At 38.5% G+C, this 23,089-nt stretch overlaps 1 protein-coding gene across 4 annotated transcripts in view; it reads right to left on the bottom strand.

Annotated features, from left to right (window-relative positions):
• TAPT1 (transmembrane anterior posterior transformation 1) overlaps positions 1 to 18,137 on the bottom strand; it is a 37,525-nt gene extending 19,388 nt beyond the window's left edge. The window contains exons 1-5 of one of the 4 annotated variants that reach the window (XM_085223430.1): positions 17,757 to 18,137; positions 13,082 to 13,212; positions 12,450 to 12,491; positions 10,331 to 10,449; positions 5,741 to 5,764 (exon numbers count right to left, since the gene is read on the bottom strand). In XM_085223430.1, coding sequence (XP_085079556.1) covers positions 5,741 to 5,764; positions 10,331 to 10,449; positions 12,450 to 12,491; positions 13,082 to 13,212; positions 17,757 to 18,060 — 620 coding nt within the window. In that variant the 5' untranslated portion in view covers positions 18,061 to 18,137. The remainder of the gene's footprint in view (positions 1 to 5,740; positions 5,765 to 10,330; positions 10,450 to 12,449; positions 12,492 to 13,081; positions 13,213 to 17,756) is intronic. The other 3 variants (XM_085223432.1, XM_085223431.1, XM_085223433.1) reach the window with 3 other exon arrangements.
• Positions 18,138 to 23,089: the final 4,952 nt, after the last annotated feature.

Genomic DNA, 23,089 nt, shown 5'->3' with positions numbered 1-23,089 from the left:
TGACCTTTGGCTTTAATTCACTCATCCGCTTTCAGCCAACTGTACTTGGTATTTGTTGTACTTATTGTACTTATCATTTTGACTTCCTCAGTTACAGAAATTATATTTGCTGTAACCCAAAGAAAAATAAATCAAGTAGTCACCTTCAACTTCAACATAGTAAACAGATGCTGAAGAACAGCTTTTATCTGCAATTCCATTCCTTCTTTTAGCCTTAAGGTCTGCAGCAGACTCCAAATAAATTTCCATCATAGCTCGAGGTGGATCCTTACCGAATTCAGAATTTTACCACCTACGGTCCCACAGGCAATCCAGAAGCCTAAATGAATCACTACACAATTTCATGCTGTAAGTTAGAACTTCAGTAAGAACAGATTTCTACCTCAAGTGCCACAATGCCAGCCATCCACATTATGAAATTGCAAGGTGATATTTACTTGCCTACTTACTTTGGTTAGTACTAACGGGATGCAATGTGCTTTAGAAAAATCTTCAAATTAAATCAGAAGAGTGACAATCATGTATCAAAGAGACTTAATTTGTTAAATGTATGTATTTTTAGATACACACAAACTCACTGAAGTTCACATTTCATAGAACTTGGAACCAGGTAGCCTTAAGCTATGAATTTTCCTTGTCTGCATTGTTCAGTCATCAGCTTATCTCTGATCAGATAATGCTCCATCACTTTTTTCTAAACAGTTCGAATACATTAACAAATATAGTGCTGTTTTCAAAAAAGATCCAAACAGTTATGTATGACTTCCAACCATCAAAGCAATCTCATGCAAATACACACAGCTACCATCATGGGGAAGACAAACTACAAATGTAATCAAGAGTACAATTACACTTCTGCGATATCATTCTGAAAATTAAATCAAGAGAATAATACCTTATCAAAATGCAGCCAAAATTGCACACAACATGAACTCTAAAGATGAAGACGTTTTGAAAATATACTGTGTATGGTACACTTGAATATATACCACCACTATTCTAGAAAAAAGCTGCCCAAAGGGTCAAATGAACTGCTGTGATTTGCAGGAATTAAGCTTTTCTAGAACAGAGTGCATTCAAATAATGTTGTCATAGAATTTCACTTTTCAGACTTCACTGTAACTTAGTTTCTCACTTGCTGTAAATAGGCAAGTACCTAAAAACCATTCCAGTAACAATCTATCAACAGTTCTGAAGTTTTAACTAAAACCATACTCCATCTTCTGTTTGAAGTTGAGTAATAACTTGTACTTCTCATTTTAGAGAAGCAGTGTTAACGCTGTGATAACTTTTTCAAAGCAGATGTTTAGAGAAACACACAAAAATATCTGCAGAATTTCAACTTAATCAGCCTGATGACAGAAGAGCCTCTCAGCATTTCGAACCCAGTCAGTACAAGAGACTACTGCACAGGCTGACTACAGAAAACTACTGTCCAGAAAGCAAATAGCGTAAGAAAGTCCTAGCATTTAAAATCTGTTCCAACGTTCTTTCATTATGCACTGAAAAGATCCCTTTATATTGTCTGGGCAAGCAACCTAGAGCCTACAGCTAACATGTTTCTAATTGAGAGAGATTAACCATGACTATTGTACAAACCTACAAAGGCACTTCTACAGCAGCAGAATTTCCGGCCTGGCTAATGACATTTACAGAAGGATTTTCATGTGTGCTCTGAACATAATACAGAATCGGAGTAATTATTTCCTACAGAGACAGGGAAATCAAGTAAATGGATGAAGTATAATAGATTTGACACCTTTTTGGCACATATACAGAAATAATGCAAAGCCTGCAATTATGAAATGATGTAGTCAGTACTCAGTGAGAAATGAACCTCACAGTTTTAGTATATGATCAAGTTTAGATTACTTCCATCTGTACTCACTGCAAATCATTCCTATCCTTTATGTTTAAATGGTTTAATACATGCAACAAACATAGGTTGATGTGATTTCACATCTATTTTTAAGAAGTCTTAGGTCAACCATTACATACAGCATTTTCTGCTTTTTTTCCCCTCAATATATGTTTATATGTAGTGTCTCCAGTAACTCATTAACGCTGTTCACACTCAGTACCAATACTGGAAAATACTTTTGGAGCCATCTCGAATACTAAGCAATACAAACTGTATGTCACAAATGTCCAAAAATGAACAAGGTATACACAGTATAGTTCTGATGCTTTCAAATTCTCCAGTCAAAGTAGATAACAAAGAGGTAAGAACAAAGCAACACTGCGGGAGTATGTAACTCTAGAAAACACTGGACAGCTTAACTGCTTAACTCATTTTGAGCATTTGCATTTTTACAGTTGTGTGTGATGGTAACAGAATACAGACGGAAAGATTTCACATGAAAATTTGTTATGGGTGTTTTTTCTCATGAATGAGGAGAACAATGAATAAAGAAGAGCATTACAATGATCCCATTTTATATTCAATCATTCTGGTTACTGAACAGCAAACAACAGAATCTTTCTACAGAAATCAGTATCCCAGAAGCGAATTAGAAAAACACAGCCCCTGCTTCAGTCAACTTAGCTCTTCAAAGATAATATCATGAGAGTCTGTTTGTCTGAGATGTAGTTCCTCTTATTTGATTCCAGAAACAATGTCATGTGAGAGCTGTTTCATAATTCAGCGAATTACAGAGGTGAATATTTCACACCTTATAAACCAGTAAATACACAGATTCAGTGCATTAGGACCGTCCTTCAAAAGTGCCTTGATAAGATACATCTGTCCTCTCACTCATTTATTTCCTACTATTATCCCATTATTACTTCTAATATTTTTTTGCTGTCACTCATGCTCTTCAAGATACACTTTTCACAATTTCACAGCTTCATTAGGCTAAATCTCAAGTTCTCATGTTTAGCAGCACAGACCAGACTGAGGAATCATCACATTTTTAATTTAAACATCAGATAGCAAAGTTCCTTTACAGAAAAGAGTAAAGCTTATCCATTCTTTCCATTAGCTGTTACATAAAATCTTACATTGTTTCACTAGCAAAACCGAATACATGGAATTGTTTGAACATGAGGTGATCCTTCAAACACCATGAATTCCAGCTGAAAATCCAAGCATTCCTTCACAAAGAAACCTGCAGATAAACTTTCTTCCACAAACCAAGGCTACACAGAAAGATGCAGGCACTTACCATTCCACAGCAAGTACTTCACACGTTCAAGTCCTTCAGCCTATCAGCTACTGTTACTATTATGCCCAGTAAATGACCAAAAAAAAATCTCAGCTGAAACAACACTTAGGTTTCCAAATAATATAACAGTACAAATGCACACTTTTGGGATATACACTCCTGTTACTAACTTTAATATGAGGAAGTAGCATGCAAGCGTTCCCGTTATGCCTCTCTTCCACCACAGCAGGCTTCTGTTTCAGACTAGTGAATACACTGTGTCTGAGGCATTTAGAAATGAAACCACGATAAAGCAGCTTCCCTTATAAATACTTAGGATAGGTTACTTCGTCATTCTATGGGAAAAATTAAAATCAAATTAGAATACAACTAGATTTTGTTGCTACACAGGTTTGGTTTTTTTTTTTCCTGTACAGTTTAGAAACAGAAATTTACATTTGTTTCACTTGTTAGAAAATCCAAAAGGTCAAGTCTATTTCCTGATATACATAAAACCCAGTGAAGAAAAGTGTGGTGTGGAAGTCTGTTTTGACACAATTTGCTCAGACCAGTGAAAATCAAACTGACTGCCTTTTTCAAGGTCTGCCTATCTGATACTATACACCAGTTGTCTCCATCTACTGGTTGGAAAAAATAAGATTAAATCATAGCATCAAAATGATTATTTGTTATGGAGACAAGTTACCCATATGTAGTGGAAATGTAGTGGCTGTGCCTGTTTCAACTGACCATAGAATCATAGAATGGCTTGGGTTGGAATGGACCTCAAGGATCATCAAGATCCAACCCCCCTGCTGCAGGCAGGGCTGCCAACCTCCACATTTAATATTAGACCAGGCTGCAGGGTCTGGCCTTGAACACCTCCAGGTATAGGGCATCCACAACCTCTAATTCGGATTTCACAGTATTTAGTAACCTGAAAGAAAAATAAGTGAAATACCTTCAGGCTTTCAGTGCATTGGTGCCTACCCTATTTAACGTGGTTAAACCACTTGGAACACAGAAGTATACCCCAGGAAAACCAGGAAGTTTTTCTTCCTATATAGAAAACACTGACTGAGAATCCTGTTACAGTTGTCTGTAGCATTTTCAACAACTGCTTTTCAACAACTGACAACGCAAAGGTGAACTTTCTCACTATGGTGTCATCCATATGTCAGAGTAATCTGTAGACAAGTATACTTGTCTATGTGATTGATTATTTCAGCATGCGACGCATAAGCACTGCGCAGACATTATTTCAAATGTAACACTGCAGAGTTGTACACTATTGTATCCTATGACCTATTTACTTTTGCATCTCATGCCCACTGGTGCCCCCCATCCTTCACCAGCACAAGTGCATATGTTTTAGTAGTCACCTTTTAGAGACATGGTTTTTTAAAACCATCAGTAAGTTTATTCCATTCAACTTTACAGTGTGAAGATGTCCAACAGAATGACTACATTTTTAATTGGTTCCTTTACTAAAACATCACCTACGTAATTTGGGATGCCCTAAACAACTACATCTTAACTGGATACAACTGCCAATACTGATGCCACAAATACAGGAATGTAAACATGTGACTACACTACAGCTGCAATAATGCTTTAGATGGATTATTACATCTCACAGGTTCTTAATAAAATCATGAATGTAATCACCTGTATATAAATATATCTATAACATTAAAATAACATTTATTCCTAGAGACATTCTAGGAATAGAATTATTATAATAGAATAGGAATTTCTAGACATTCTACTTCACACAACTTAAAAAACCTGTCACTTGAATTGGCTTGTTTGGCTAATAAAACACTGTTTCAGCACTGAGGTTACAAGCTTAAATGAGTACTTTAGGACAAATCTTTTCCAACTTTATTTTTTATGCAATGATAACTTAATCATTTTTCAAACTCAGACAACCATTGAGGTATGTATTAGTTAATAACATACTTCAGTTATGAAAGCAGTGATCTAAGTAAGCAGTTACGTTTATTTATCTTGTTTCTCCCTTTTTTACATCTCAGATATTTGTATGAAAATGCAACATACTGTTTTACACATATATTTAGACATCAAAGTCTTAATTCTTCAGTGTACTGTTTAAGGATGAACGGTGATATCAGAAGCTGACAAGAATTGAACTGATTGACCTGAAGCAGTGAAGACTCCAGGGGAAAGAAAACCCAAGCAAGTCTATCTGAAGGATATATTTGCACACCCCAGAAAATTTTCAAAATGAGCAAAGCGAAAATATTGTAAATATTTTCCTACAACTGTGCTGAAGTTTGGAATTAAGCTTGGCTTCAAAAAAAAAAACAAAAACCAACAACTAAGCTGATCAATTCTAATACTTTATAACTTAAAAAAAAATGCAGTTTACAGTATGCAGGATTTCACTATCATAAGACTGTGGAAATATACAGACTCAGGGCTGACAAAAAAATATGTTCCAATTGAAGATTTGAATATACAGAGAGCTAAGTTGGCTAAGACTAAATGATATTTCATCTCTCAAACAACAGAAAGCCTCTACATGCACACAACACAGCACAAAACCATGCTGAGAATGAAACCAAACCAACCTTTCTGTTAGGCCCCGATGAGAGCTGCCTCAAAACAAATTAAAAAAAAAAAAAAAAGAGGTTTCATATAAGTGACAACTAAAATTAGCTTTCATTAAGCTTTGATTCTGTTATTAAAAATGAAACTGTAAGTGAAGTCAGTATATGAACATAAAGCACTGTATTCTAGTCAAAAGGCAATCAATTTGAAGTCTAATACTACTAAGATAGCTGGCAAGAAACTTTCAGAACCCGCTCCAAATCTCTGAAGGACTATAAAAAAAAAAAAAAACAAAAAATAAAACCCAAATCAACCCAACTGCTTGAAACTCAGGTAAAATATTGCTAAAAGCATGACTGAACCATTACTTAGAATAAACATAAAAAGCTTAAGGCACTATAAATGAAGTACAGCAGGGGCTATGTTTTGTCCAAAACAGCCTATTTTGAATTGGGCTGAACTGGAACACAGGCTCTCTGTATAAAAAGAGTATTAGACCTATTATGATTACAGCCAATTTCCACACAGTAGTGAAGTTGTACACAAAAATATACTACCACAAATAGCACTGGATGAATTTCATTTACTGAGTACTGAATAACAACTGTTGGTGTCTCCTCTGAAGTATGTTAACTTAGCTACCCTACTCATTTGTAACCAGTATTTTTACTGGTTACGTGCTGATGTGTGAATTTGGCCAACAGCATAAAAGGAAAAAGAAAATCAGGATTTACTCACCAAGGAGGAATCCCTGTGACATCACATTCCATCCTATAAAGGAAGTGAAAGTGCTCTTCCCTTCGGTCTGATTTACAAGAAAGAAAGAAAGAGAAGGTTGTAATGTTGCTACACTATGCACTGTTATGGAAAGGAGAAAGGAATATTTGATCTGAGAGATTACTACAGAAAATACTGACTGCACCTGCCCATTTTGGTTGGTAAAAAGTCACAGATAATGGTGGAGAGGTGCATTACGTCAACATGAGCTTAAGCAGACAGTAGGAATTTTAGGTATTCAAAAGCCAAATCTAGCCCTTAAAAAAACATCAGGCTTGGGACTGTAACACAGGTTACATTTCTTTATGAACTATGTCTATAGTGAGAAAGCCAGAGTGGTTTTTGTTTTCCTGAGATGTTTTCTTCCTACAATTTCTTTCTGGAAGTAATGGTGTTTTCGTTTATTTCCTACTGAAAAGTGTACATCTGTGGTTTCACAGGAGGGCAGTGGGAGATGAAGAGGTATGTGCAGTATAACTAACAACATGATTGCCAACTGAACCTAAATTCAATTCTTTCTAGGAGAAGGGAGAACAGTAAAAGAAAACAGAATGTGTATTTACGATCTACAACTCCACTTCAATATGGAAGACAAGTAAAGATCTTCTCAATCATTCTTCATGTAAGAAGAATCATGTGCAGGTTTTGTATTTTCTTGGGAAAGCCAAAAATTTTGCTAAGAAAGGTGAGATTTACTAAAAGTCCTTATTTATTTTATGGGTAAGATGTCAAAACATCTTTGTGTAACTTATCGGGAGTTTTATCATTTTTACTAAGCTTGGCCTTCCTATCAGAGTATTTTTCATATAGCACAGAAGAGTGTGCTATATGCACACAAAAGGTTTCTATATTCCCACAAAAGGTTTCTCTGACATGCAACGTGTTTAAAAAGAAAAACAACAAAAAAGTTCTATTGAGGTGTTTCAAAATGAGCAAAAACATCAATCTGCTCAGAGTATCTAGGTGTGAGGTATTAAAAAGTCTGAATTGTTGAAAGGTGTGGTTTCTTTTTACCACAGGCACAGTTATTTTAGAAGCCTACTGAGGACTGTATCTGAAAAGAACACCACCAGGTCCACTCTGTCTTAGATCTGTTGTTCCAACAAAACACATACTTTTAAGTTGTCAGAAAGTATTTCAACCAAACGAAATTAGCTTTAAAGATTCAAAAAGCATAGTTTGAGAAATTTTCCACTACTTGGAAGAAAGTAGCAAGAGCTTTTATTTTGTAGTTTAAAAACACTGCTCTTGCAATTCATTTTTTGCTGGATGTTAATTTTTTAAAGATCACCCCATCATTTAGGGAGCTTAGGAGTAATGAAGTTTCACCTGCCAAAAACCACCACAATCTGATGACTTAGCCACTGCCAGTTGGACTACAATGATTTAACCAGCAGCTTGTAGTTAAATTTATGACAGAATCTTGGATTCTTGTTTAAAACAGCTATGCTAGCAACAGTATAGCTCTGAAAATACACGAAACTAAATCTACTCAAAAGACCAAGGGATGATTTAGCAGTCAAATGGAACCAACTTGCAGGGTCTAGGCAGAAAAATGAGAAACTTCAAGATTCATTTACTCTGTTCTCTCAGGTTTCTTAGATGGAAGACTAAAATGCATAGGAAGCTATAGAACACTCCCCCTACACTTCAGTTCTATAGACAACTCTAAAGACAGGAATTAACACATCTTAACTAGAACATATTTTCATTGTTTTGAAGAAGTGAAGGGTAATATAATCTTTATCTACACTGTTATGAGGAAACAGAAAAGTTGAAGAGTAAAGAGGAAGTCTAACAACACTCACTGCTCAGTCACTTCACTACGATGTTGAGAAAATAGTCAAGATGAAGGGAGGAGCACTTTTATTTACTACACAGAATGGAATATGATGTGGCAGGTTCAAAAACAACTAATCACACCCATCTGTGAGGATGAACATGTCTGAAGATAACCAGCCACCTGCTTCAAGTACCTTTTGTAATTATAGGTGCATTTTTCCTACTGAACTCAATTTACACACACAAAAAATTCCTGAGCTAGAAAAGCAAAAGATAAAACTAAGATTATAACATTAACAAAATCAAATCAGAATGACTAGAAAGAAAGAAAAATAAAAAACAAAGTGCATACTCTGAGTATTTGGAAAATAATCATTGTAGTATCTGAAGATTCCATTGCATACTATAAATCAAGAGTGAACTATTCAATAAAAAACATTTTTAATATACTAATGATTTAGACAAAAGAGATTCTAAAGAAAGAAATTCCATAAACATTTGAAGAAACTGACACAAAAGAAAAATTTTCAGGAATTCCTACCATAAACAAACCTTCATTTGAGGTCTCAGTCTCACTGAATCTTATCTAATAAATGTTTTAAAGTTAACACATTCAAGTTGAATTGATAAACTGTATCCTATCCTGCCATTCGCAGTAAGAATATAGTTAGGCAAGCAGACTAAATTTTAACATTGTAGGTGTGTGTGGTCTTCTGACTGTTGCTTTGTCAGGACACTGACTTACTGTCCAAGCCAGCAAGTGGTTTTTCAAATGTTTAATTACCATTTCAGAAGAGCAGAAAATTCATTTGTCAAAAGCAAAACTAAATTTATAAGTGAGTACTATTAAGTTTTTTAAAAATAGTAAGAAAAAAAACAAATTACATTTACCAGAATTTTAGTATTTTGGCAATAGCATACACAAGAAATACACAAATAGGCACATAATTTGATTTGAAACTGAACAGCAGCCATATTGTTCTTTACATTGCTAGGAAAATCTTGACAATTTTAATGAGATTTAGCTCAAAATTAACAGCAGAACACAATATCAGAGACTGCCACCTAGTGTCTGTTTCAAGCAGTACCCAAGAACATTTCAACTTGGAACAAAAAAACTAGTATTTTTTAATGCAATAAGAGACAATTTCTTTTTAATCAGAAGATACATTCTAAACTGTGCATCTAAAAGCACTTCACACATAAAGAACTACCAATAGCAGAAATGCAATCAATTTGATCAAAATGAAGAACTGGCAGCCATAAATCGACTTATAGCACGGGGAAATCCACAATGAAAACTACGAAGCCCTGATTTATTCAAGGAAAAATTATAACATCAGTATAAAGGCTCCTTTACTTTTAGGTTACACTTGTAAGACTTCTGTCATAAATTATACTTTAAAGTACCAACTTTTACCATGGAAATTAATTCTGTCCCATTTTTTTTTTTTTTTTAATTATTATTCCAGTTCCAAGGAGGTAAAACAGAAATTTTACGAATTAGCAACTTTCTTAGCATTGATGTAAGCAAAAAAACCAAGAGGTCAAAACTCCTGAAGTTTAACATATTCTATCTAGCTAGTCCCATCCCACTTACTCTCCAAGACTCTTAAGGGAAAAAAGAAAGCCATTGTATACATGGACCCCTTGGGAAAAGGTTACTGTGGAAAGAAGGAAAAGTCTTGTAAAAATCAACTTTTGTTTCAATATCAATCTGTCAAAGACAATGGTCAAGTCATTAACTCCAAGTCAAACAACAGCTAAAATACTGTACAAACAGATATTAGAAGAACAAAACTACAGGGGACATGTTCTTTATTAACCCAAATTTGCTTAAGAGACATTGTTATTAAACCATCTGAACGAAACAACAAGAATTGGTGACTGCTGGCAAAGCTTGGAAGTACTTCTCATGCACTGTTAATTTACTTCAGAGTGGAAGAAATCATTAGTAGTTTAAACAGCACTGAAAAGCCATAAAACTAACCACTCTGATAAACAGAAACATTATTTATGTGTATCAACATCTTTCTCTTGAAACAACTTACCGTAATCCATAGCAAGGCAAAGTGATGAATCGGAACATTGCCAGAAAAACTCTCAAAGGAAGCAGGGTGAATATATACAGAAAAGCATCCAGGCACAAAAAGATTCCAAAAAACATCAACTAAATTATAAAAATAAAACAGATGTTAGTATTTTATACAGAGTTACAAAAAATTTATACAGAATTATATTGTGTATGAAAAATACACTTAACATTACTTCAATTAACCAAACAAGCACAACACCATACACACTCAGAAGACTTTCATCAAAAATTGTGCTCCACGAAGCTCAAACAAAGTCCTATAGAGATAACCACAGTTCACTAATTGCATTTAGATGTTACTGCAGCTCGTTTTCCAACAGTGACTTCCTTTGAAGTTCACAGAAGTTAATGTTTTAACCTCAGGACAAAAAAAAAACCAACAAAAACCAACAACAAACCTCTAGAGTTGTACACATGTGTAAAACCATTTGCCATATGTATGTCTTTTAATATGTCCTTCCCCCTCTCCCCTCAACAAAACCCACAGATTTTACCTTGTCAGTTTTCTATTACACACCTAATTACAGCTGCGGTACTTCCCTTTGGGGACTATGCATCCTTCTTTCATATGAAGAGGAATACGAAATATGAAGAGGTAAGTTTACATACTTGCCCTCAGTTAAAATCTTCCTCAATTTATAAAAGCTGTTAAAGCCATTTAATTATGGGCAACCAAACTACTCTATCATAATTAAACTAGACCTAAATTCTGTAATTAAAAAGCAGTTATATAACTAATTCTCCCTGGATGTTCCTTCCTCTTCTTCCCCCTCTCCTCACCCCCCACTTTGTGAATCTAAGTTTTTTCCTGAATGGGACTCTAAGCACTCTAATTCTACCTAAATATTAAGTCCTAGTGTGTTGGCATTAGATGTTAAAAAAAAAAAGTGTATCTAATAAAATCACGTTAAAGAATATCAAGTATTCACCTAATATCAGAGGATACATTTTATTCCAGTTTATTCTCACTCTAGCTGATTATGATTTACATTACTACTCTGCAACTACAGGTAGTAAACAATACAAGTCATTAAGATAATTCTTCCATTCTTTTTCTACTGCCTCACATGCTTCCTTTGAATTAAGCAGACTTTTACGTCAGTTGAGTGATTCGTACAATAGCTGGTCTACACACCATTTAGTTTGCTTCCCAGGTGCTTGCCAGCATACTTTTTCTTTTTTTCAGTATTATTCAATTTGTTATAGCTAGAATGTGAGCTAACTTGGACTAAGCCCAAGCAAAGAACAAATTTATTTCATAATCTCTCACTGCAATAAGACATCCATCACTTTTTAAATCTATCTGCTTATTGCTCAGTTTCATATTCTTCCATTGACATTCAAAACAGACAATAAAGTCTAATTTCCGTGCAAAAATCTCATCAATTTCACTACTTAGAACATCAACCTTATTTATACAAGACTGTTGGTTTTTGCTTGTTCTTACATATTAAAAAAATTTATTGGAAACATATGGTGATGATCCTTCAGAATAATTTCTGTGGCTTAGAGACTGCACATAATAGCCTCCATAATTACAGTGGAGATGGATTTAATTCTGTAAAACCAGGTCTCATCACAGACCAAGGATAAATTTAATGATACTTGAGGGCTATGCAAGGCATGGACAACAGGAGCCAGACTCTGCCTCTGCTGCTCCGTGAACTTTCTACTCCTACTTCAAGCTACTCTATTCAGCTACCCTCCCATCTCCACATGGGTTCTGAATTAGTGAGAACACAGGCTACCCAGTTCACCACATGCTATCTTAGCACGAAACATGAAGTACTCACTGCCAAATTATGAGCTAATTTAAATCTCAGAAAGGTTCAATAGCCACCAAAGTTCATAAAAAATAAATTTTGCGTTTAAGATGAGGGAGGGAGGTGGAAAGAGTCATGGAGCCAGGCTCCTACTTCAATACAGCTTACTGTTAATTAGATTAGGTTTACCATGCAACTTTGTACCTAGAGATTGAGAAATTTAACAGCATTACTCTTAAGTAATACAGTCAATAATGCAGTACAATATAGTTATAGTGCAGCCTAGATGACTTTATTACCAATGTTGCTTACCCTGAGCATATTCTGGCTGCCTCTCAAATCTGACATCCTCTCCTAAAGGGTTTCAAAATGGGTGAGAACAAAACTTTCTTCTACATCAGAGTATTGAACTTCTGCAGGGTCAGAATTACATTTAGGCATACAGAAAAGAAGTAGCAGGAAGGCATCTATGGGAATGACCACAGCACTTGGAAAGCAGGGGAAGGAAAGGAAGGTGAGGTAAAGAGTGGCCAGAAGCAAAACAGATGGCTGTGAAAGTCAAAAACCTTAGACAAACTCAACCATCACCACATCTTTAGACTGAAAAATTAGCTAAAACAATTGTGTTGTATTTTAATGAAAAATTACATTTCAGAGTAATTTTTTTTTTTTTTTTTTTTTTTTTTTACTTTGATTGACCATTCCTTGAAGTGACATCTTTGTATTTGAATTAATCCAAATACCATCATCTGGACTCGAAAGCTAGTTATGTCTGTTTCTGTTAACAACACTGAGTTGCTCTCAATTGAAAACACAAAGTTAATTATTGCAGATTTTTATCTTGTTTTTTGAGTGAAAAATGTTCAAAAAGAAATGTTCCTTTTAATAACTTACTGCAGTAGATTTAATCTTTAAATCTAAAGAAATATTTAAAAGTACTTCACCTTTTCCAGTTCTTTTGGTATCCGCATGCATGTGTATACTCTCTCTCTCCGCTCTGTGTACTTTGCTTCATTGTGTTCAAGGAAGTAACCTCTTGTTAGCTCAGCGCTGATGAATCTCAGCAATGAAAGATCTACATTCAGAGACATACACAAGCAGAAAACACTTCAGGCACTAAGAGTGATAAAACTGCTATGCTTTTGTTACTTGCTATGTGTTTCAGTTCCATCGCATCTAACACAGTACTTTTCTGCTACTAGCAACCAGAAGGTCAAGTAACTTTGTAAGGAAGGAGCTATATAGGATTTGAGTTCTTTTTCCCATTCCCCTGTCACCTCTCAAGAAGAAAAATAAGCTACTTTTCCCAACCAATCACTTTCATCAGACATCCTACTTCTCCAAAAGATTACTAAAAAAAAAAGTTATGCTGAATGCTAACGGATCTAATCCTTACCATACTAAGAGTCCTCCTAGATTTATTAAATCTCTCTCTATACTGCCCTTGCGAGGCCCCAGCTGGAATACTGCGTCCAGGCCCGGGGCCCCCAACACAAGAAAGAAGCAGAGCTGCTGGACGAGGGCCACTAAGATGATCAGAGGGCTGGAGCACCTGTCCTATGAAGAAAAGTTGAGGGAGTTGAGCTTGTTCAGCCTAGAGAAAAGGTTCCAAAAGGGGAGACCTCACTGCAGCCTTCCAGTATTTGAAGGCAGATTATAAACAGGAGAGAGATTAACTTTTTACACAGGCAGATAGTGACAGGACAAGAAGGAAAGGTTTAAAACAAAATAAAACAAACAAACAAACAAAAAAAGGAAATTCAGGTCAGATGTTAGGAAAAAATTCCTTACTCAGAGGGTAGTGAGGCCACTGAAGCAGGACGCCCAGAGAAGCTGTGAGAGCCCCATTCCTGTAGAATGGTTGGACGGGGCCCCGGGCAGCCTGAGCTGCTGTGTGGCAGCTCTGCCCATGGCAAGGGTGTGGAACAGGACGGGCTTTAAGATCTCTTCCAACCCAAACTACTCTGTGATTCTATGACATACAGGTCTTCTGCACTTTAACAGATCTGGATAGATATGCTGAAGTTTGACTTAAGCTTTCAGTCAAGCCACATGGCCTTAGATGAGCCTTTGCGCAGAATAGTTTTTTGAAGGAAATATACAGTATAAACACGAGAACAGCACAAGGAAGTTGAGCTTATGAGTCTGTGCTCACCGACAAGGTCTGCGATCATCACCTCCCCTCTGAAACACTTCAGAAGTGACAGCACACTCAGTACAGTTATTACTGACACTTAAAAATAGATGCTCCCAGCAATCACACAACATGCAAAAGATACAAATCACCTATCTAGACAGACAGGCAAGAAGCTACAGTGCATTCACCATGGGACAAGAACATGCTCTCTAGTAAAAGATCCAGATTTTAGTGAGTTTCAGTAACAACTGGGGAAGCCTTGCGTGGTACAGTGCCCCACATTTGCGGGGGGATGGTGAAGGGATCAGGCTGCCTTCATCCTTAGTAAAACAGCCTTGAGAACAACAGCTGCTGAGGTGGGAACACAAGTAGAGATAGTGCATGTGAACAGTTCACCCCAAACTGTCAGACAGCAGCTTACCAAAATGGATTTCACTGAATATGACAACCATCAGTTGGATGAAACGGTATCCAAAAAATTACAAAGAGCTTTGAGACAGAGAGGAATAAGAGCAGCTGCAAAGGCAGGCTGGCTTGTGTCCTATGCTGCCTTGGGTGGTGAGCACATATATCTGCATGGGATTAGAACTGCTGGGGATTACAAACATTTTGAAGTTTGTAGTGGTATTTTAACATAAATGAATATTCTTAAGAGATCATTTCAACCAGGATTTGTTTTCATCAGTGTGAACCTAACCGCTTTTCCCTGTCAAAAACACTATCTAAACAGATCCTTACAATTTGTGTATAACTGATCCACTTCTAGTAGATTATAGCCGCTGTAACCCTCAAGGTGTTTATTTTAAAATAACCAAACACCATGTAGCTTAATGAGTAGTGAAAACTAATATTGACATTTAAAGTTTCAATCAAAGTTCATTCCAGTAAAATAACGGCAGAAGTTCAAACCACTAAATGAAGGTTCAGATCTCTTGCAAACTCATTCTCTCAAGCTCTCCTCTGTGATATTACTACTTGAAACTTCTAAACAAAAATTGGGAAACAAACGCAGAATGTTCACAAAATTTAATTTGTATATTCTTACCTAAGCTTAACTACTCTGGTAAGTGCCAAGGTACGTTTTCTCACACCACAGGTAATAACCAACCTTCTGTAACTTAAAGATAATGCATCTCAAATAACTGCAGCTTCCTACAGAGGATTTGCATATAGGCAGCTATCATAGAGTATCTGGAACTGTTAGTTTCCACTTCCCATCACCTCACATGAACTGGTTCATGGCCCCATTGTTAAAAACCAAATGATTTTAGCCTTCTTCCACCTGGCCACACCCCAGGAACTTCTCGTGCCTGCAGTTATCAATATAAGAGCTCCAGACTATGCCTGCCAAATAACTCCTCCAGCAGTGGGGCACACTGAGCTACAGTCACAGCAATCTCTTTCCTGAGCACCCAGCTTCAGCCCTGCTTCTGTGCCAACACAGCTGTGAAACAGATCAGCAGCTGACCCTGTAGGAAACACACAGCAAGCAAGTGAACAGGATGAGACATCAAAGCAGCCCAGAGCAACTAAGCACCTGAAAAAATGGCTTAATTCTGCTACCAAAGCACCATTTATTTTAAAATGAAGGAAATGTTCCAACTCCTCCTTCAAATTCCTTAGTTTTTCCTCTCTGTTAAAGAAAAAAAAGTTACAGATCACAGCTTAAGTTTAATAGATAGCACAGTCTTAATGCTTGAAGTATTCTCATTCACCACCCCACCTCAGGACAGAAAGCACAAGGATCTTCGAAACATTAAAGCCCGTAGTTACTTCCTCAAGGTGCAAAGATAATGATTTACCCAGGTTATACTTTCATGCATAGCAACACAGAGGATAACCATTAACCAGAAACGGACGGGAAAACTTGTGCAGCTGCAAAATTCTCTGTAGCTCAAAAACTTTCTGTTGAGAAACAGTCAGAACACTCATCCTAAGCACAACAGTTTCAGGTACTCACTTCACTCTGAAGCACACGATTCTTCCATAAACATGCATGCCACTCAAAATTAAAGCAGCATAATATACATTTAAATTAATTATTTCCTTCTACTCCAGACAAATTCTCTGTACAGTACTTGTGTTGTTTCACCACCCTACTTCTGCATACTATAAGACGTATTGCTACCAGCAAAGACAAGTTACAATTTTTAGCTGCTCTACCAAGAAACCCTTTTTTCTATAATGTTTACTCAAAGAAAGAGAAAGCACTGATGACTTTTGACTTTTTTTTTTTCTTCCTCATTTTCAATCAATTGCTGGAAGACAGTTCCCCCGCATACCGATTTCTTTGCTTTAAGAAGTTCCCTGTTCAGTTATCTTTCAGGCACAGAGATGTGTATTCAACTGTTTTTGTCCCATCACAAAGCAATTCATAGCACTGTTATCAATTCCTTACAACTATGGAAACTGCAGCAGTTTCAGTAACGCCACAAAAGTGCCATCAGTGATGCTGCAAGTCTTAGGAAATCAATGACAACACCCGTCAAGCTTAGAGGGAAAGCATTCTGTTGTTAGTAAGTGCTTTAATTGTTTTTTCTCTTTTCTGTCAGGAACAACCCATAGCATAACATTCAAGCCAACACTGCGGCAGACAGCCTGAAAACTTGAGCACCTTTCACATTTTCAGCAAAGCACAACTAAAACTACAGTGCTAATAAAGATGAACTTGCCAAGACTAAATTAACCATACCACGTTATTTGGCAGTTTTTAATGTTTGTGGGCTGGATTTCCAAGCTGACTCAGTGGACTCCTGAAATGCTGTCCTGTGAACTTCAACAAAGCTACAGATGATAGCAAAGCCCATCACGTTTTCTTTTGCTATTTTTCCTTATAAAATTCTTAGCTGGTAAGCTATACGTAGTGAGTGAGTTCTAAACTCTACACAACTTCACACGCGGCTTTGGGAGCACCGCTCCTTTCAGCAACGGAGGCAGGAGGCGTCACACTCATGCTTAAGCGACTCCAACAAACGCTCAGCCACGGAGCGGCTCTGGTACAGGAGGCAGAAAGTTACAGCGCCCAGCGGAGCTCAGAGCACAGGTGCAAACAGCCACCTCCTGCAGCCCTTCTTTAGCAGCCAGCGGCTTTAACCGCCTGCTTTTAAACCTCAGAGCGCAACACCACCGCAGACACCCTCACCGCTCACAAACAGCTCTACAGCTACCGGCGCGCTGTGTCAGACTTCACCGCTCTCCGCCCGCATCCCAACGCGCCAAAAGCGGACGCTCAGCTGGCCGAGCGCGGAGCTCCGTGCGCAAGGCCGGGAACAGAGCCGTCCCGCCGCGGCTCCCGGCGCACTTTTAGAAGTCTCCCTCTCGCCCAAGTTCCTCGGCCGCCGCCTCGACCCGACAGCCCAGGCCGCTCCGCTCGCAGCCGTTCGCCCCGCAGGCATGGCCCGGCCTGACACCCGCTCCGGAGCGCGCCCCACAGGGGTCGGTCCAGCCCGGGATCCCTCCGCCCGCCCAGCCGCGCTCCTCACCCGAGAGGCCCCGTTTCTTCTTCCTGCCCCGGTCGCTCTCGTAGAACCCCAGCGTCTCCGTTCGCTGCTGCGGCGACGGCTGCCCCGGGCCGGCGGGAGGCGGCCGCAGTTCGCTGCTCCCCCACAGAGTTTTCGGCTCCCCGCGACAGCCGTCCTGCTGCAGCTGTTCCGGGCTGCCGCCGCGCCGCCCTTCCGCGCCGCCGCCCGGCGCGGCGGCGTCGCTAACGCCGGCCATATTCGCCGCCCGCTCCGCGCCCGCCGCCCCCGAGCCGCGCGCCGCGCCGCGCCCCTGGCTGTGACTCATCACCGCGCGACAGCGGCGCGGCTCGGCGCGGCCGCCGCTCCAGTACTGAGCGCGGGGCGGGGCGGAAGGCGGCGCGGCGCCATCTTGCGCGGCGTTAACCGCTTGTATGCCCGTCACCCGACGCTCGGCCCGCCTCATCACAGAGCCTTCCTGCGTCCCGCAGGGCCCTCGCGCTTACTGTGGTTTTGTAGCTATGGTGACATGCAAATAAAGGTGTTTGTCTGAGGGAACGGAGCTGGCGGGTCCGCTGTTGTTGGCCTGAGGAGCGTGTGCGTAAAGGTCGCACGGGGTCTGGAGCAGGAGTTCAGAGCAAGTGCAAGTAGCGCTATTAATCTGCTCCGCACCACACAAATAAGGCCGTGGTTAGAAAAGGATTGTGAGAGGTGAATTATTAACTGTAATGCCAACGGGATTTCAATGACATGCGGTACTCATCTGAGGTTAGCACTCCACTGTCTCTGTGCAGCTGAACGTTGCTGCTGTCCAGGAGCCAAGCTGTGTGACTTGCCTGCACACCCGCAGGCCACCAGTGCTCCAGATGGCCGCTAAGGCCAACACACCCAGCCTGCCCCCCAGCCACCCCTGAAGCTTGCAGCTTGGTCTTGCTGAGGATGGAAACGTGTTCAGTTAGTTGCAGTGTGCTACTGCTGGCCATATTCATGAAAAGTGATTGCTCCAGTCTCAGTTTGCAGTTCTTAGAAGAAAACATATGAAGAGCTGCTCAAGCAAATGACAGAGTACTTGTGTGAAGGCAGAGTTCACATGAGCACAAGGTCAAAATACCTGGCCTGAATCTCAAGTACAAGATCTCCTTCACATTCACTTCTCCTGTTCTTATCATGCTTTCAGAGGCCAGATTTGTTCAGCTTAATATTTAGCTACTTACCCTGCCAAAACAAAGAATGCTTTATTCTTGCTTTGTAAGACCACAGTGTATGTAGTTTTCCCCTATAACTCTGAGTTAATTGAAGAGAGGGTTGTCTCAGAACATTTAGGCCTTGGATAGTCTAGAAGTACCCATTTCCACTGCCATTAGTGGTTCTGAATGCCCCACATCAGGTAGGATTAATCCAGGTCTTCAAGTTTTTCAGACAAAGGAGTGCTTTTTACAGAGACTTAAAATATGTAATAGTATTAGAGATCTAACAGTGATAGCTACAATACCACAGTTTTGGCTTTTTTCTGCCTTCTTTTCTGTGTGGGTTTAAAAAGCAGTTGAAAAGTAGGATGCAGAACAGAAACCACTACAAAATACCTGATAACTTTCTCTCAGCAGGAAAAATGCTGCAGTGCATGCAAAGTGGCGTGACACCCTGAGAGGCTGCTTCTGTCCTTCCAATTGTGCATAATGGCTATATCCGTCTGTGAGATGCCTCTCACAGTCTTTAAGGACAACAAATTGTAACAACCTTGTTATCAATTGTATCCAAATGAAGACGTGTGCAGCATCAAGCATCATCTAACAACCAGCTGTGTCTTCTTCCTTTAGGCCCATTGAGAAGCTATGAAATGAATTATCTGCATTAGTTGTGACAGCACGTACATTTCATATATCTTGGGCTGACCTGAGATAACCTTGCATAGTTTACAATTTCTTCCAGTTTTCCATGTAAAATAGTTTGGCTGAAGTCATGGTAATAGTATGACTGCAGTACTTTTCAGCTAAGAATTCGCTTTTGTTTTTGACACCTCGAAACTGTATTGAGCAGATAGTCTCAAGATAATAAGCACCGAGTCCTTGCATTTGTTTTCCCAGAGTTTTACATGCAGTTTGTAACCCATCACTGGCCAGAATTTTGATGTGCTCAATTGCATGTGCAAAGGTGTATGTGTGTCGGCTATTACACGTGGCATTTTTGCAAGTTGGCCACTTCAAGAAGGTCATTCAACAGCAGCAAGATCCAGTCTCGAGGTCTTTGAACTAACAAATTCAGAGGGGAAAAGTTGTTTAGTAAAAAAATGAAGTGGTGTTGGTACAGGAAGTAGTGGCTTTGCTGTGAGGAGTTATCTGCGGCCATCTGTTGTTTGGGCACTTCAAGTTGTGTTTTGTTGCTTTCCATAGCTTATCTGCTAAGAGACATACTTCTGAGTGACTCTGCAAAGGGTCAGAATCCACTTTGCAGTTTCATAACCATTCACAAATCTTTTTCCCAAATCAGTTTTTCTTGGAACAAGACACTATCCTGTATATATTCCCATAGATGGAGTTCTTTTTTTCAAAGAGTGACAGTTTGCAGGGGAGGTGGTTTCAAACCAATGACTCGCCCCAAGGAGAAAATACAGCTTCATTCATGTAACAGTTGAAACCATTTGGATACTCATAGAGTGCATACAGACTGGGAAGAAAGAACTGCTTGCACTGTATTAGAAAAAATGAGTACTGCTGATTTTTGAAGCTTGTGATGGTCACCTCTTTTTTTTTTTTCACTTTAGATTGCTCATATGTATTCTGGAATAACAATTATCTACATACAATGTACCTGATACATAAGCATAATGGAAGGAATATTGCTGATATGATATCAGGAGATTTCTTCTGACACTTAGAAGTTTTAAAACTTTTATAATGTGTCCAGTTCAGTTTTAGTTTCTGAGTACTGATTGCTGTTAGTTGCTCATTGCAATTATGCTGTCTCCTGGTGAAGATAGTGTAATTAGCATTTTTATACGTATTAAAATCTTCCTTTAGCTGCACTGGATTCTTTTTTGTCCAAAAGACTCAACAAAGTGTTGCGAAGATGACTCAGATGATGGGTAACCTTTCTTTGCAGTGCTTTTTGCTGGCAGTCGTCTTTCCAGAGCTTGGCATCTGTCATTTACCCCTACAAAGTCAGATATCCCTTATTAACATGGATAGTTAATCAGTGAAATGTGCTAAAAAGAGATTAAAGAGATTAAATAAGAGTTTATTTTAGAGAGCAATACAAACGTCACAAAAACATGTCAACAAAGTGGTAAGTAATAAGAGAAGTAAATTATTGACTTAGCTTGAGAAATGTGAAAGAAGTCTTGAGGAAAGGATGGAAACTCAGTGTATTGTACTCAACAGAGGTAAGTAAAACTGGAGAATACCTAAGTTAGCAGTAAAGTATTATCAAGTGTGAAAATGGTGATAATAGTAATGCAACACACGTAACTATACAAAAACATCTGGTAACTGTCTTTCATTGTTACAGCCTTCAGTGTGATTTTCGAACATTTTTCATTTTAAAAAATGGCATCACCGGGTGCACCTTCTGTGAGGAGGCAAGTCAAGAAAACTCATGAACCCAAAGTCCAATAATGATATTTTTTCCACAAGAAAATATTTTCAGACCTTTTCATAACATAAGCAAAATGTATTAGATTTCTGACTTGTAGTTAATCGATCCTCTTAGTATGGGTGCATATTCATTCTTCTACAAAAGGCAATGCATCTCTTAGCAACAACCAATATTAACAAACTTTGTTCTAAATCTTTCCAAATCACAGCTGTCATATATTTGCAAGGTACAAAAGTATTGGTTGGAAATGTGATCTAATTCTATCTCAGTTGGTTCTGTTTCATATCTGAAGTTAAAAATATCTGTTTACGCCCACAAGAGAAGAATCTTGCAGAGATTCTCTCCTCCATTTTATGTTCAACATCTAAGCAGTACAAGAATTTTTCTGTGGGATAATCTTCATATGTGAAAAACAATCTGTGTAAGAAATAAAAGCCTATAAATACGATCTAGCACTGAACATTTTTCACTTACGTATTTTATTTTCTTATCTCACTATAAAATTTACACTTGACCGTATTTTTTTTCTGAGTTGTATTCTCAGCAAAGATTAGGTTTACTCTTAGGTAAGCTAAGGACATTCCTAAGTTTCAGCATGTCCTTGAATAATGCAAGTACAAATTGCGTTATGCAATACAACGATACCTGAAAGTCAGGTTTGACTTCTCGCTGGTACATTTCCATTATTTGTTTGCTGCAGATATGCTATTGTATAGCAAAGGAGGTGTTCCATAGTCAAAATCAATGGTACTTTTCAGTAACGGCATAATTTTCCATTCCTGCTATCTTTCTAATATTTAGAAGAAATCATTCTTTTGAGATACTTCTATGTAGCATTTGTCTCAAAACCCCAGTTCAGAAATTCAAAGAGTGGAGTGCAGAGGTACAGAAAATTAGTTTAGGATCACAGTTTAAAAAAAAAAAACAACAACATACATTATTTTATCATAATATAGTTTTTGTCATCACTTTTGTTCAGACTTACACAAGCTCCCTAGTTTAATATTTCTATAGCTCTTTCCCTGTATGATATCTCAAGTATTCTTTTCAAGGCAATACCTTTCTGTGACTCTCAGGATCAGTCTGTTCTTGCCTGTGATCTGATTTCTTCGTGTAGATTTCTTTTGGGTTTGTGTCTTGAGCAAAACCCCACAACTGCCTTATAGAATCATGGAATTGTTTGAGTTGGAAGGAAGGGCATCTACTCCAACTCCCCTGCAATGAGCAGAAAGATTTACAGCTCTATCAGTTTGCTCAGAGCCTGGAATCTCTCCAGGGATGGGGCATCCACTACCTTTCTGGGCAACCTGTTCTACTGCTTCGCTACCCTTATAAAAAGACCTTAGAGAAGAGGCAGCAGATGGTCTTTTCAACCCAAACATAACTGACCTGCACGATATATGGGGCATTTCCCCTCAAGGTTCACACACTTGGAAGCAAATAACAGAGAGATTCCTGAATCTCTTAGATTTCAAGTTATTTTGTCCCAATCTTCATTCTGAAGTGATGGAAGAAACATCTATCTCATCTTTGTTTGTTGTTCCATATAAGTAGTTATACTGCATAGCATTTGAAGATGTAAAGGTGTTTTTAAATCTTATAGAAGTGAAGCTACTTTTGACTCCAACCTCAGCTACTGCCTTAGGAGATCTAAACTAGAGTTGAGGTGCGAGGGGAATAGGTGGGTGTGAATCAGTAGACAAAATGCAGATGGAAAGAAAAAAAAAGGCTATGAGGGTTTCAAAAATCATTAAATGAGAAGAGAA

This window comes from Meleagris gallopavo, chromosome 4 (genome assembly GCF_905368555.1).
Source record: "Meleagris gallopavo chromosome 4, MGAL_WU_HG_1.1, whole genome shotgun sequence".
Classification (NCBI taxonomy): Eukaryota; Metazoa; Chordata; class Aves; order Galliformes; family Phasianidae; genus Meleagris; species Meleagris gallopavo.
Note: the sequence above shows the minus strand (reverse complement) of the source record. Positions and strands in the feature narration are given on the sequence as shown.